This window comes from Mus musculus, chromosome 3 (assembly GCF_000001635.26).
Source record: "Mus musculus strain C57BL/6J chromosome 3, GRCm38.p6 C57BL/6J".
NCBI lineage: Eukaryota > Metazoa > Chordata > Mammalia > Rodentia > Muridae > Mus > Mus musculus.
The window spans coordinates 83,121,890-83,134,352 of NC_000069.6; the positions used below are offsets into that span (position 1 = coordinate 83,121,890).

Here is a 12,463-nt window from a genome sequence, read left to right on the forward strand (position 1 = left end):
TACAGGAGAACACAGGCAAACAGCTTGAAGCCCTTAAAGAGGAAACACAAAAATCATTTAAAGAATTACAGAAAAAGAAAACCAAACAGGTGAAGGAATTAAACAAAACAATCTAGGATTTAAAAATCGAAATAGAAATGATAAAGAAATCACAAAGGGAGACAACCCTGCAGATATAAAACCTAGGTCAGAGATGCAAGCATCACCAACAGAATACAAGGATAAAAGATTGAATCTCAGGGGCAGAAGATACCATAGAAAACACTGACATAACAGTCAAAAAATTGCAAAATGCAAAAAACCCCTAACCCCAGACGTTCAGGAAATCCAGGACACAATGAAAAGACCAAACTTAAAGAAAACAGGTACAGAAGAGAGTGAAGATTCCCAATTTAAAGGGCCAGTAAATATCTTCAACAAAATTATAGAAGAAAACTTCCCTAACCTAAAGAAAGGGATGCCCATGTACATACAAGATGCCTACAGAACTCCAAATAGAATGGACCAGAAAAGAAATTCTTCCTGTCACATAATGGTCAAAACACCAAATACAGAAAACAAAGAAAGAATATTAAAGCAGTAAGGGAAAAGGATCAAGTAACATATAAAGGCAGACCTATCAGAATTACATCAGACTTCTCACCAGAGGCTATGAAAGCCAGAAGATCCTGGGCAGATGTTATACAGACCCTAAGAGAACACAAATGCCAGACCAGGCTACCATACTCAGCAAAACTCTCAATTACCATAGATGGAGTAACCTAAGTATTCCATGACAAAAACAAATTTACACAATATCTTTCCACAAATCCAGCTCTACAAAGGGTAATAGATGGAAAACACCAACATAAGGAGGGAAACTACATCATAGAAAAGGCAAGAAAGTAATCTTTCAACAAACCTAAAAGAAGACAGCCATACAAACATAAAAATAACATCAAAAAATAACAGGAAGGAACAATCACTATTCTTTAATATCTCTTAACATCAATGGACTCAATTCCCCAATAAAAAGACATAGAATAGCAGACTGGATATGCAAACAGGTCCTAACAGTTTGCTACATACCGGAAACACACCTCAGTGTCAAAAAGACATTACTTCAGAGTAAAGGGCTGGAAAACAATTTTCCAAGCAAATGTTTCCAAGAAACAAGCAGCAGCCATTCTAATATCAAATAAAAGCAACTTTCAACTAAAAGTTATCAAAAAGAGTAAGGGAGGATATTTCATATTCATAAAAGGAAAAATCTACCAAGAACAACTCTATTCTGAACATCTATGTTCCAAATGCAAGGGCGCCCACATTCATAAAAGAAACTTTACTAAACCCCAAAGCTCACATTGTATCTCACACAATAATAGTGGGGGATTTCAACGCTCCACTCTCATCAATGGACAGATCATAGAAACACAACCCAAACAGAGACACATTGAAATTAATGCAGTTATGGACCAAGTAGATTTAACAGATATCTATGTCATCCTAAAACAAAAGAATATACCTTCTTCTCAGCACCTCATGTTACCTTCTCCACAACTGACCATATAATCGGTCACAAAACAGGCCTCAACAGATACAAGAAGATTGAAATAATCCCATGCATCCTATCAGATCATGACAGACTAAGGTTGGTCCTCAGTAGAAATAAAAACAACAGAAAGCCCACATACACATGGAAGCTGAACAATGCTCTACTCAATGGTAACTTGGTCAAGGAAGAAATAAAGAAATTAAAGACTTTTTATTATTCAATGAAAATGAAGGTACAACATACCCAAACTTATGGGACACAATGAAAGCAGTCCTAAGAGGAAAACTCATAGCTCAGAGTGCCTCCAAAAAGAAACTGGAGAGAGCATACACTAGCAGCTTGACAGCACACCTGAAACCTCTAAAACAAAAAGAAGCAAATACACCCAAGAGGAGTAGATTGTAGGAAATAATGAAACTCAGGGCTGAAATCAACCAAGTAGAAACAAAAAGAACTATACCAAGAATCAACCAAACCAGAAGCTGATTCTTTGAGAAAATCAACAAGATAGATAAACCCTTAGCTAGACTCACTAGAGGGCACAGGGACAGCATCCTAATTAACAAAATCAGGAATGAAAAGGGAGACATAACAACAGATCCTGAAGAAATTCAAAACACCATCAGATCCTTCTACACAAGGCTGTACTCAACAAAACTGGAAAACCTGGATGAAATGGACAATCCGGGGCCAACCGAGGCTCCTTCGGCGCTGCCGTATCGTTCCGCCTGGGCGGGATTCTGACTTAGAGGCGTTCAGTCATAATCCCAGGCAATCATTTCCTGTGGCCACTCTGTCCCCTCCATTTCCACAAACATGCTGTCTATCCCAGCCACTTATTTATTTATTTATTTATTTATTTATTTATTTATTTATTTATTTATTGCACTTTGCCCAGCTTCTGTTCAAACTCATTACATCACTATACTGCTATCCGTGGGAAGGCAGAAGACAGTGTACTTAAAGGAAAGGTCAGATAAAAATAACCATCGGAGGGCTCAGTAAGTGACCACAGACCTGAGGGCAGAACTATCCAGGTTCAGGGACCACCGAATCACTCACTGCCTATGTGACTCTGGTCTTGCACTGTATCTGAATCTCAATTTCTTTACCTGCAGAACAGGGCTAATCATTACAAACTTTGTCCCAATGGTCTAGATAGCATTTGATGTTGTAAACTTTTTGTTCCAGCATTTTATAACTATTTGTTCTATTTAATTATCACAGTGCAAAGAACTGTCTTCAGTCAAGGAGGAAGTGATTTTCAGGATGGCCAGCCCATACTGATACCTTGTAACACCAGGGAGGATTTGCCCAAGCCTTTCTAGCTGTGATAGTTTCTGCTCTTCATTGTGGGGGTTTTACATCCTCTTCCTTCAGACACTCTGGGCCCTGAGAAGTGAGAGCTGAGATTACAACTCATCTCCTAGAATGTTTCCCCACATAAAACAAGACCGCAGGCCAGCATCAGGTGATGCAACCCACTCGAATGCCTCTCTTAAAGTTCCCATCATCCTTGTATTGCTCCCACTTAAGAGAACAGAAACTTAGCAAAACTCAATAACTTGCCCTACTTTATAGAGCCAAGTGAAGTTTCACCAGCTGCAAAGATAAAGGGGATTGCCACTCACACCACGATTTTTTCCCTCAAAGGCTCAGACATTGCCTTGTCTCTTTCAGGGCTGTGCAACCACATTACCCAAAGAAGCCCTCTCCTTTTCTTTGGAGAACTGGACTTTCAGTCTAGAAATCTGTTCAAAGCATTCAGGGATGTTACTGAGATGTTACTGGGATTGTGTGTGTGTGTGTGTGTGTGTGTGTGTGTGTTCCAATAATAAAACCAACAGGAAAACAGGTTTCCAAAGCTTTATTTTCCCATTTGTTCAAAACTAAACCTCTGTTAACAAAGTCCGTGTCAGTGCCATGTGCAGGAAGAAGATCCGCTTTTTCTCTTAGTGCCAAGGAAATATTGGACGATGATAGTTTCACATAAGCTGAAAAGGTTCAAAGGAGATTCACAGGATGAGTAAAACCAGCAAGGCAAAGCTGGGACTCAGTACAGTGAAGGACCTCAGGGCCAGTTACTCTTTAGTTGTGGTTTCCAAGTTCCAGTTTAAAAGTTCATCCATTTATCTGCCTATCAGTTATTCCAGCCACTGGATACATACAGTGAAGAGTGATCTACTATTCACCAAACACTCTCTCAGACTCTCTCATGGGGAGTGGGTTAAAGCAGCGCTTTAAGTCTATGAAGAGGGTAAGATTGGAGTAATAGACCAAGCAGATGAACCAAACAAGCTGATCTCAGGTACTTAAAGGCACTTTGAATGAAATAGAATGTGAGGATCTAGGTTTACCCTCCCACTAGAAGGAGGGTAGTCAGGGAGATGTCCCCTCAGTTGGCATCTTACATGAGACCTGAAGGAGAAGGAGCCTGTTTGGGGGGGGGGGCAAAAAGAGATCTAGACAGGGAAGCTCAACAACTCAAAGATTCTTCAATGAGCAGGGAAGAAGAGCAAGGTGGGCAATTTAGGAAGGAGTCTGAAACAAGAAGCTATCATGTAGGTTCTGAATAGGGGTTAAAGGCTTAGTGTTGGCTTTAGAAACAGTCTGAATGCTTGGTGGAGAACCACCTCAGAAGGGACCAGTGGTGGCAGTAGTTGTGGTGCTTTGTAAGACTCCTGATGCCTTTGCATTAAGTTGGAAAGAAGACTCCAAAGGCTCAAGCCTGATCTCCCAAATGCTTAAAGGCACTTGATCGATAAAAGGGAGGCTGACATTATTTTAATAGCATCTCTGGTTACATACAACACTGCCAAGAAAATCATTTGATTATTATTTTTTCAGGGGTACAGGTTGGTGTGGCTGCTAATTAGCAATGGCATGCATAGGCCACTCAATATAAGAAGGCGTTTCACTGGGGTTTCTGGGGAACTGTATGCTGGCCTTTTGGTCTCCCCCTAGCACAGAACAGTATCTAGGAAATTAATTCTTCCTTCTGGCTGAAATGCAAAATTGCAGAAACCTTTTGCTACATATGGCTGGCCGCTCTCAAGAGAGCAGACTCCTCTGGTGGAGCATACTTTATTAGAGGCCATTTGTCAGTTTCCATCTATAGCTGTGGATAGCAGGAGAGAAGCCCGAGACTACACAGGCTGAGGTGAATTGTCTTTGGATTCAACCCTAAGCTACTTTGGAAGAGCTATCAGATCCCTGCAAGGTTCTTCTCATAGGGCTGGAGGTAAAGCCGTGTGCTGGGGCTTATGCCACAAGGTCAATCCGCACATAAATCATCATCATAAAATATGCTGGCAGGTATGATGGCGCTGGATGCCTAAAAAGGTCCGCAAGCTCCATCCATTGTTGTCATCACAGGTGGCAGAGGGGAGTGACAAGACACTAGCACGCTGCTAAATAGTAGCTCGGCATAATAAAGCGTGCCATGTGTGTCACAGATTTTTTCGGGATTTCTGGAAGTTTTCTTTCTCCTTTCTTCTTCTTCTTTTTTTTTTCTCCAAGTTCCGCCTTCCCTGCTTTACAGTCAAACTGGCCCCAGCTGTGCATCTCCTTTTGACTCCATCTGTCCTTCCGCTGAGGAGGTGGGGTTCTCTCGCCAAATAGAGAGCACAAGTTTGTCTCCTTAAAGTGACCATATAACCCCCACCTTACATGGAGCCATGGGCAGGCTCGCTGCAGGGGCTGTTCTGAGGATGGAGAGAGCGAGCTTAGGGGCAAGCTACTGGCCTCTTCCCTAACCCAGTACACTTTGCACGCAAAGCCAAGCCAGACAACCCCATCAGCGTCACTGTCTGGGGCTGCGTGTCCATCCGGCTAGCCGTTTTTTAGTCCTTCTACAGAACCGAGGCTCGCAGGTTGGAATTCATCCCGGTGCGAGCCGCATCACGCACGGGGAGGGGACTAAGGAGTAGGAGGCCCAGTCAGAGGGGGCTCCACGGAGTCCCCAGCGCCGGGAGACGCGGGAGGTGGAGTGGGGTGGGTGGGGGAGCGGCCGCCCCTGTAGCAGTCTGCTGCCCGAGCGGCCCCTCCCACCGTTCCTCCCGCCCCGCGCCCCCTCGGCCTCCCCGCCCTTTCTCCACCCCCTTCCCGGCCGGATCCCCTTCCTCTCCGTGTGCGCGCTTTAAATAATTTCCTCCTTTTTGGCAAAAGAAATAATGCACCTGACTTTACCAGGGGGAAACAGCCAGCCGAGCAGAACAAGGAACAGATGTAAAAGGAATAGAAGAAGAGAGAAAAAGCGATGGGACTCCCTTAAAGACATCCAGAGGCTGGAGAGGTGGCCGCGGAGGCAGAGGCAGCTAGAGCCGCCCCCGCCTGCGTGAGCTGCGGCCAGAGGACGTCTGCACCAGTTGCAGATGCCACCTTGGGAACTCCCGGGTCTTTTCGTTTGTTTGCCAAAGTCTTTTCTTCCCTGGCTTAATACTGAAGAGGCTCCTGGGTTGCTCTGAGATCCCAATACAAGCTGGCAGCTAGCCGGAGCCTTCTTCCTAAAGAGCTGGAGGAGAAATGAGCCCTGCTGGGCGAAGGATGGGTGAAGGGCGTCAGCCGGCTGGGTCACCCCGTGGGCGGCCCCGCGGCGCCGGGGCGCAGAGCTCCCTGCTCCGGCTTTTCGTCCACGCCTGGCTGTGGGCAGCCTCGGGCTCATCTGCCCAGGTGTTCAACCTCAGCCTCTCGGTGGACGAGGGGCTGCCCCCAGACACACTGGTGGGTGACATTCGCGCGGGGTTGCCAGCAGCTCAGCAACAGGATGGGAATGGCTTTTTTCTTTCGGAGGACTCGGATGACTCCCCGCTGCTGGACGACTTCCACGTGCACCCGGACACTGGTATCATCCGCACCGCTCGGCGTCTGGACCGCGAGCGACAGGACCACTATAGCTTCGTGGCCGCCACGCTGTTGGGAGAGGTGGTACAGGTGGAGATCCGCGTCAACGACGTGAACGACCATTCCCCTCGCTTTCCCCGCGACTCCCTGCAGCTGGACGTGTCCGAACTCAGCCCGCCCGGGACAGCGTTCCGCCTGCCAGGAGCCCAGGACCCGGACGCGGGACTGTTCAGCATCCAGGGCTACACTTTGCTGCAAGCTTCTGACATGCCCCAGGATCCCACAGGACCCTTCTTCCAATTGCGCTATGGGACGCCGGGGTTACCGGCGTCGCCTTCCCTGCCGGTGTCCTCATCACCGCTGGAACCCTTAGACTTGGTGCTGCTGCGGCGCTTGGACCGAGAGGCGGCGGCAGCGCACGAGCTGCACATTGAAGCTTGGGACGGTGGCAGCCCTCGGCGCACCGGCCTCCTGCACGTGCAGCTGCGTGTGTTGGATGAGAACGACAACCCGCCAGTTTTCGAGCAGGGCGAGTACCGCGCCACAGTACGTGAGGACGCCCAGCCGGGCTCTGAGGTTTGTCGCGTGCGTGCTACTGATCGCGACTTGGGCCCCAATGGCTTGGTACGCTACAGTATCCGGGAGCGGCAAGTGCCCGTGGCGAGCGCAGGTGGTGGGCCACTGGGCGATCCGGGTTATTTTTCTGTGGAGGAGCTGAGCGGCGTAGTGCGGGTGCAAAGACCTTTAGACCGGGAGGAGCAGGCCTGGCACCAGTTGGTGGTCCAGGCCCGCGACGGGGGCGCCGAGCCAGAGGTAGCCACCGTGCGCGTGTCCATTGACGTGCTGGACGTGAATGACAACCCTCCTGCCATCCACCTGCTCTTCCTCACCGAGGGAGGTGCGGTCCAGGTCTCTGAGGGCGCCCACCCAGGCGACTACGTGGCTCGAGTCTCAGTGTCCGATGCCGACGGTGACCCAGAGAAAGAAGAGGAGGCTGCAGGGGTGCTTGGTGCACGCCTCCTTGGGGCGGGCAGTATAAAGTTGTCCTTGGAAAGTGGGAACGGAGTCTTTGCGCTGCGGCCCGGTGGTCCACCTGGAGTATTTTTCCTTTGCATCGAGGGCCTCTTGGACAGGGAAAGCCAAGATCTATACGAGTTAAGACTAGTGGCCACTGATGCAGGGTCCCCGCCATTGAGCACGGAGGAGTCGCTGTTGCTCTGGGTCTCGGACCTCAATGACCAGCCACCTGTCTTTAGCCAGGAGCATTACTGGGCCTCCGTGTCTGAAGCCGCTGTCCCTGGCACCTCGGTGGTTTGGGTCAGCGCTTTAGATGCTGACCAGGCGGGCACTGATCACGCCAAGCTGCGATATGAGCTAGTGCAACTCTCAGATCCCTGCCAGTCTGAGGCTCTGTCACCCGAGGAAGAGTGTGTGCCATCCTTCAGCATCAATCCCGACAACGGTTTGATCAGCACCATCCGAGCTCTAGACAGAGAGGTCCAGGAGACAGTGGAGCTGAGAGTGGTGGCCCAGGACCTTGGAGAGCCGCCACTTTCTGCCACCTGTCTGGTGACCATTACAGTGGATGATGTGAATGACAATGAGCCCGTTTTCCGGAGGCAGGTGTATAATGTCACTCTCGCGGAGCATGCTGCAGTTGGACATTGCTTTCTGCAGGTGAGGATATCAGGCCTCTGGGTCCCGCTCAAGGCCGAGGATGGATGCTGAGGATGTAAATGTGTCTGGGATAATGTGACATAGGTGCTTGTGCCCCGTTGCAGAAGCAAAGACACCTTCTGCAGACCCTCCAGTGAGAGGCGAGAGAGCTCATTATCTAATCTCCAAAGCTTTGGGTCATGTCTTGGCCCTGTGATCTCTAAGGTCCTTTCTCCATCACAGTATACGTTTTTCTTGGAATTTTCTTCTGGGACCCCAGTTTCCTTCACATTGGATTTCTCCCAAGTCCAGTTGGGAGGCACTACCCATTGCCCCAAAGCAGATCTCAGGCTGTAGGCAATGCCATACACTTTTGAGAACTTTATATGGTGTCTCAGGACTCAGGGTAGCCTTCTCTTTTTCAAACATTGAAACCCTTCTGAGTGACTATCTACCTCCGAAGTCCCTCTTACTCTCTTTCCCACCTGCTTTGGGAGTTTACCAAGGTTATGGATGACATCAAGTCATTGTAGCTATCACGTTTGTGGGCTGAGAGCCTCCAGTGAGGACTTCAGTGCTGGACGGGAGGAGACTCACTCAGTACACCGTGGTTGTCCCAGGGCCTGGGCTTTGCTATTTGACTTGGGTGTGTTCTTGAGAGTTCTTGGGATCCCTCCTGTGCTATCAGAATGCTGTGTTCTGACTTTCAGGCTGTCCATCCTTATCGCTTCTCTTATTCTTACCTGACGTTAGATAAGCACATTTCCAGGACTGACTTAGTCCCTCCAGGATAAACTGAAGAAATAAGGAGGTGAAAGTTGACTGGCTGCTGGACTGAGTTTAGGATTTAATTAGCACCCATGTCTGTGTAGATTTCAGACCTCTGCTCTGAACTCCCGGCTTTACAGTTACAACGCCTGGGCTTTAGCTTTTATAAAGTACACTCCTGGTAACCTTAGATAAGCGAGGCGCTTCTATATTGTAAAAATGGGTTTTCAGTGTTGCTGATATCTTTTTAGCTTTGTAGTTAACAGTACTCTTATCCCTTCTCTAGCTTCTGGAAATGTGGGTCATGACCATATGGGGTAGTATGAGAGAATATGGGGACTGTAAAAAGTGTAACAACATCAAAGGTGTCTAAATTTCCCAAGATAAAAAATTAATTCAAAATGAACCTTCCATGGAGTCAGAGGGATTCCTGGTACCCCTCATCAGTGTTACATCATGTGACTTCACTGCAGTCTTGCTTCTGAGCACACAGCTTGTGTTCTTGGTATTGCATGTGCTTGCAGATTACATAGCACTAGCGAATGTCACCAGACACACCGGCTCTCAGTCTGAGACTCTCATTTGGATTGTGGTATTTATTTTTTAAATTTTTATTAATTTTTACTATATATAGAAAATTTGCATATATAATATATACCTAGTCAATATATATTTATCAAACACATATTTAATAAATATAAATACATATATCTTACATAATATACTATTATATAATTATTGTTTAACAAAGATTCAGGGTCTGTTGTAGCCAGAGTTAGCTTTGAACTTCCTATGTAAGCTTCTACCTCTCAAGTTGTGGGACTACAGGCTTCTAGTATCTCCATTTTTGCTCTTATAAACATACTGCTTTAGCTACAGAAAACAGGTACTTTTAACATTTCCCCACTGTTATCCTTTAATATGTAGACAACAAATTAGTATATCATTGGATTGTTTTGCATTAGAATGTTTGATTTTAAAAGTTGCTGTCTGAGTTGTTGACTTTCATTATGACTTTCCAATGAATTTTGACTTGGGGTTAGCAGAAAATTTACAATAATTTCTAAAATGGTTGTCTTAGTTAGGGTTTTACTGCTGTGAACAAACACCATGACCAAGGCAACTCTTATAAGGACAATATTTAATTGGGACTGGCTTACAGGGTCAGAGGTTCAGTCCATTATCGTCAAGGCAAGAGCATGGCAGCATCCAAGCAGGCACGGTGAGAAGGAGCTGAGAGTTCTACATCTTTATATGAAGGCTGCTAGTGGAAGACTGACTTCCAGGCAGCTAGGGTGAAAGCCTTAAAGCCCACACCCACAGTGACACACCTCCAACAAGGCCATACCTCCAAATAGTGCCACTCCCTGGGCCAAGCATATTCAAACCATGACAATGGTCTTAGATATACATCTGCAATTTTGTTGTGTGTATTTCTATGAAGCTATATTCTCAATACTGATGATTACAAGATCAAAATGTGGATCAGTTCTGAAAAACACTGAATATATTTGACATCCTGCAGTATCAAACATACAGTCAGGGCAAATTCTCTGTGCAAAATTAAACAAGAACACCCATTGTATTAACGTGAGAAAATTGGTTTTGTCTTTAATACATGTTAAAATTATCTGCCAAACAACTACCTTAAAATAAATTTACTTATGAGTCATTATCAATAGATGGTTATCCTCCATACCTATTTGTATACATAGAAGCCCAGGGTATTATAAAGATGTCACGTGTGGTGCAGCAGTTTCCACTGTAGCTGATCATCAGTTTGCATTTATCCATAGGAGGCTTGATAAGCAGTCATTCCTCACGACTGATATGAACAAGTCCACAAGTGTCAGTGACTAACACCACCAAAGAGTGTTTCATCTTTTTGAACCAGAGTCTGATGTCACAAAGGATAGAGGTGATCATCTGCTTAAGGTGGAGGAAACCTTGACAGTGATGGATTAATCCCACCAATTATCCAGAGATCAGCCATGTAGACTCAGGAATACTGCAGAAAAGGCTGAGACATGGAGGGGGCCGTAGATGCCCAGTGTCCAAAGATAGTCCCATCAGATTTGAACTATGACATCATGATAGGGTAAAGGTTAGATAGGGTAATTCTCAAGACTGCTTCTACTTGGGAGGCTTGATGGGCTTGGCATGATACTAATAAAATACAGCTTCGTTTGCAGGAGAAAATATGGGCTCACTGTGACTGTTTTGATTAGAACCTATCAGTAGAGTTGCTTCTAACACTACAGTATTCTGCCACCGGGGATAACTTTATCCCCTCCCATCTCCACGTGTCCTGGATCCATTACGGAGGCTCATCTGGGCTCAAGCTGCAGCTTTGACAGTTTTCCAGCTTTCCCAGTGCTGCTAGAGACAGTATGAAATTGTGCTGATTGGAATTCTGGAAATTCCAGGGATCTGTATAGCCATTGAAGAGTGGTTGAGACCCTTTACCTTAGACTCTAACGGCTGCTCTTAACTAGCTGCGACTGCCTCCTAAACTCCAGGGTGTTTTCTTTCTGTGTTTTTATTCTCCCTTTCTTCCTTTCCCTCACCCTCTCCTCGGTTTCTTCAGTTGTTAAGTATAGATGCTTACTGCATAATCCAGAACTCACTATCTGCCTTAGACTTTCACACAGTGGGGTTAAAACTGGGTCAAAATAACCCTTTCTCTTCATAAGCTGCTTGTCTTGAGTATTTTGTTACAGTACTGGAGAGCTGAGTATGGCAGCTCTGTGGGCCCTTGCCTCAATGCCTTTATTCCTTTCTCCATACCTCCTCCTTATGGAGAGCCCCTTCTTAATAATATACTACCCAGAGTTCCTGTCAGTGTCTTAGTGTTCTGGTCTAGATTAAGGCTCCTCAAACTTTCCCAATGGTCGCTTCGTTGTTCTGAGGAATTTTTATGAGCTCTGGGCATATAGTTGTATAAGTAGACAAATTAAACATCTACTGATAATACATTATAAAATAATTGATCGTTACACATATACTTTTGTCATTTATTAAAGAAAAAACATATTTACGTAATAAGGGGATGAATGTGCCTGGTTAATTTTACATAAAGAATTAACTCTTGGGTGCATATTTAATATTGCAGTATGTAGAATAGCTTTAGTGTGTTTTGGAGTTGATCCATGGTTTGGTCTTATAATAATCATTGCTGAGAATACTGCACAGCATAAATAATGGAGCACAAGATGGTAGAAGCATGTTTAGGCTAGTTAGAAAAGAAATTCTTTCTTAATCTCAAGCCAAAACCCATTGAATGTGAAAGTCAAGTCAGCAACGTAGTCAGCAGTTTTTAAAGTTAAGCATTCTGACACCAAACAATGCGATTTGTTCATGCTAAGGAATGACGGGAGGAACATATTAAAAGCCTTTGTTTTCTGTAATTAAAACATTATGCTTCTATAAGACTAGACAACTTTGTAAGAACAGCAAAAAGCCCCGCTAGCACACAACAGTCTGGAATGCTAGCTGAAGTGTTTCAGGCAGGATTTGTGGGTGCTGCCTGGGGTCTGCCGGGTGCAGTGCAAGGTGCATTTACCACCAGAGTTGTAGTGACGTTGCCCTTGCCACACGGGTGATTGCTGTCACAGACTCCCTGGACTCATTACATGTTGGATTTTCAGGTAACCTTTGGTGGCT

General features: G+C 45.8%; 2 protein-coding genes across 5 annotated transcripts in view; one reads left to right on the forward strand and one right to left on the reverse strand.

The window, feature by feature from the left end:
* Nucleotides 1-3,386: 3,386 nt before the first annotated feature.
* On the reverse strand, nucleotides 3,387-7,357 carry Gm10710 (predicted gene 10710). The gene has a single exon (NM_001358023.1). The coding sequence runs from the start codon at nucleotides 6,195-6,197 to the stop codon at nucleotides 5,673-5,675; it is 525 nt and encodes a 174-aa protein (NP_001344952.1). The 5' UTR covers nucleotides 6,198-7,357; the 3' UTR covers nucleotides 3,387-5,672.
* The window catches only part of Dchs2 (dachsous cadherin related 2), a 236,086-nt gene continuing 228,677 nt past the window's right edge, over nucleotides 5,055-12,463 (forward strand). For 2 of the 4 annotated variants that reach the window (XM_030252336.1, XM_030252337.1), the window contains exon 1: nucleotides 5,634-8,053. In XM_030252336.1, the coding sequence (XP_030108196.1) occupies nucleotides 6,059-8,053 (1,995 nt within the window). In that variant the 5' untranslated portion in view covers nucleotides 5,634-6,058. Of the gene's footprint in view, nucleotides 8,054-12,463 lie in introns of all 4 variants that reach the window. The other 2 variants (XM_030252335.1, NM_001357165.2) reach the window with 2 other exon arrangements.

Coding starts and splice junctions, on each gene's coding strand:
- Gm10710 (NM_001358023.1), bottom strand. CDS start 6,197: ATGAGCCCGAGGCTGCCCACAGCCAGGCGTGGACGAAAAGCCGGAGCA.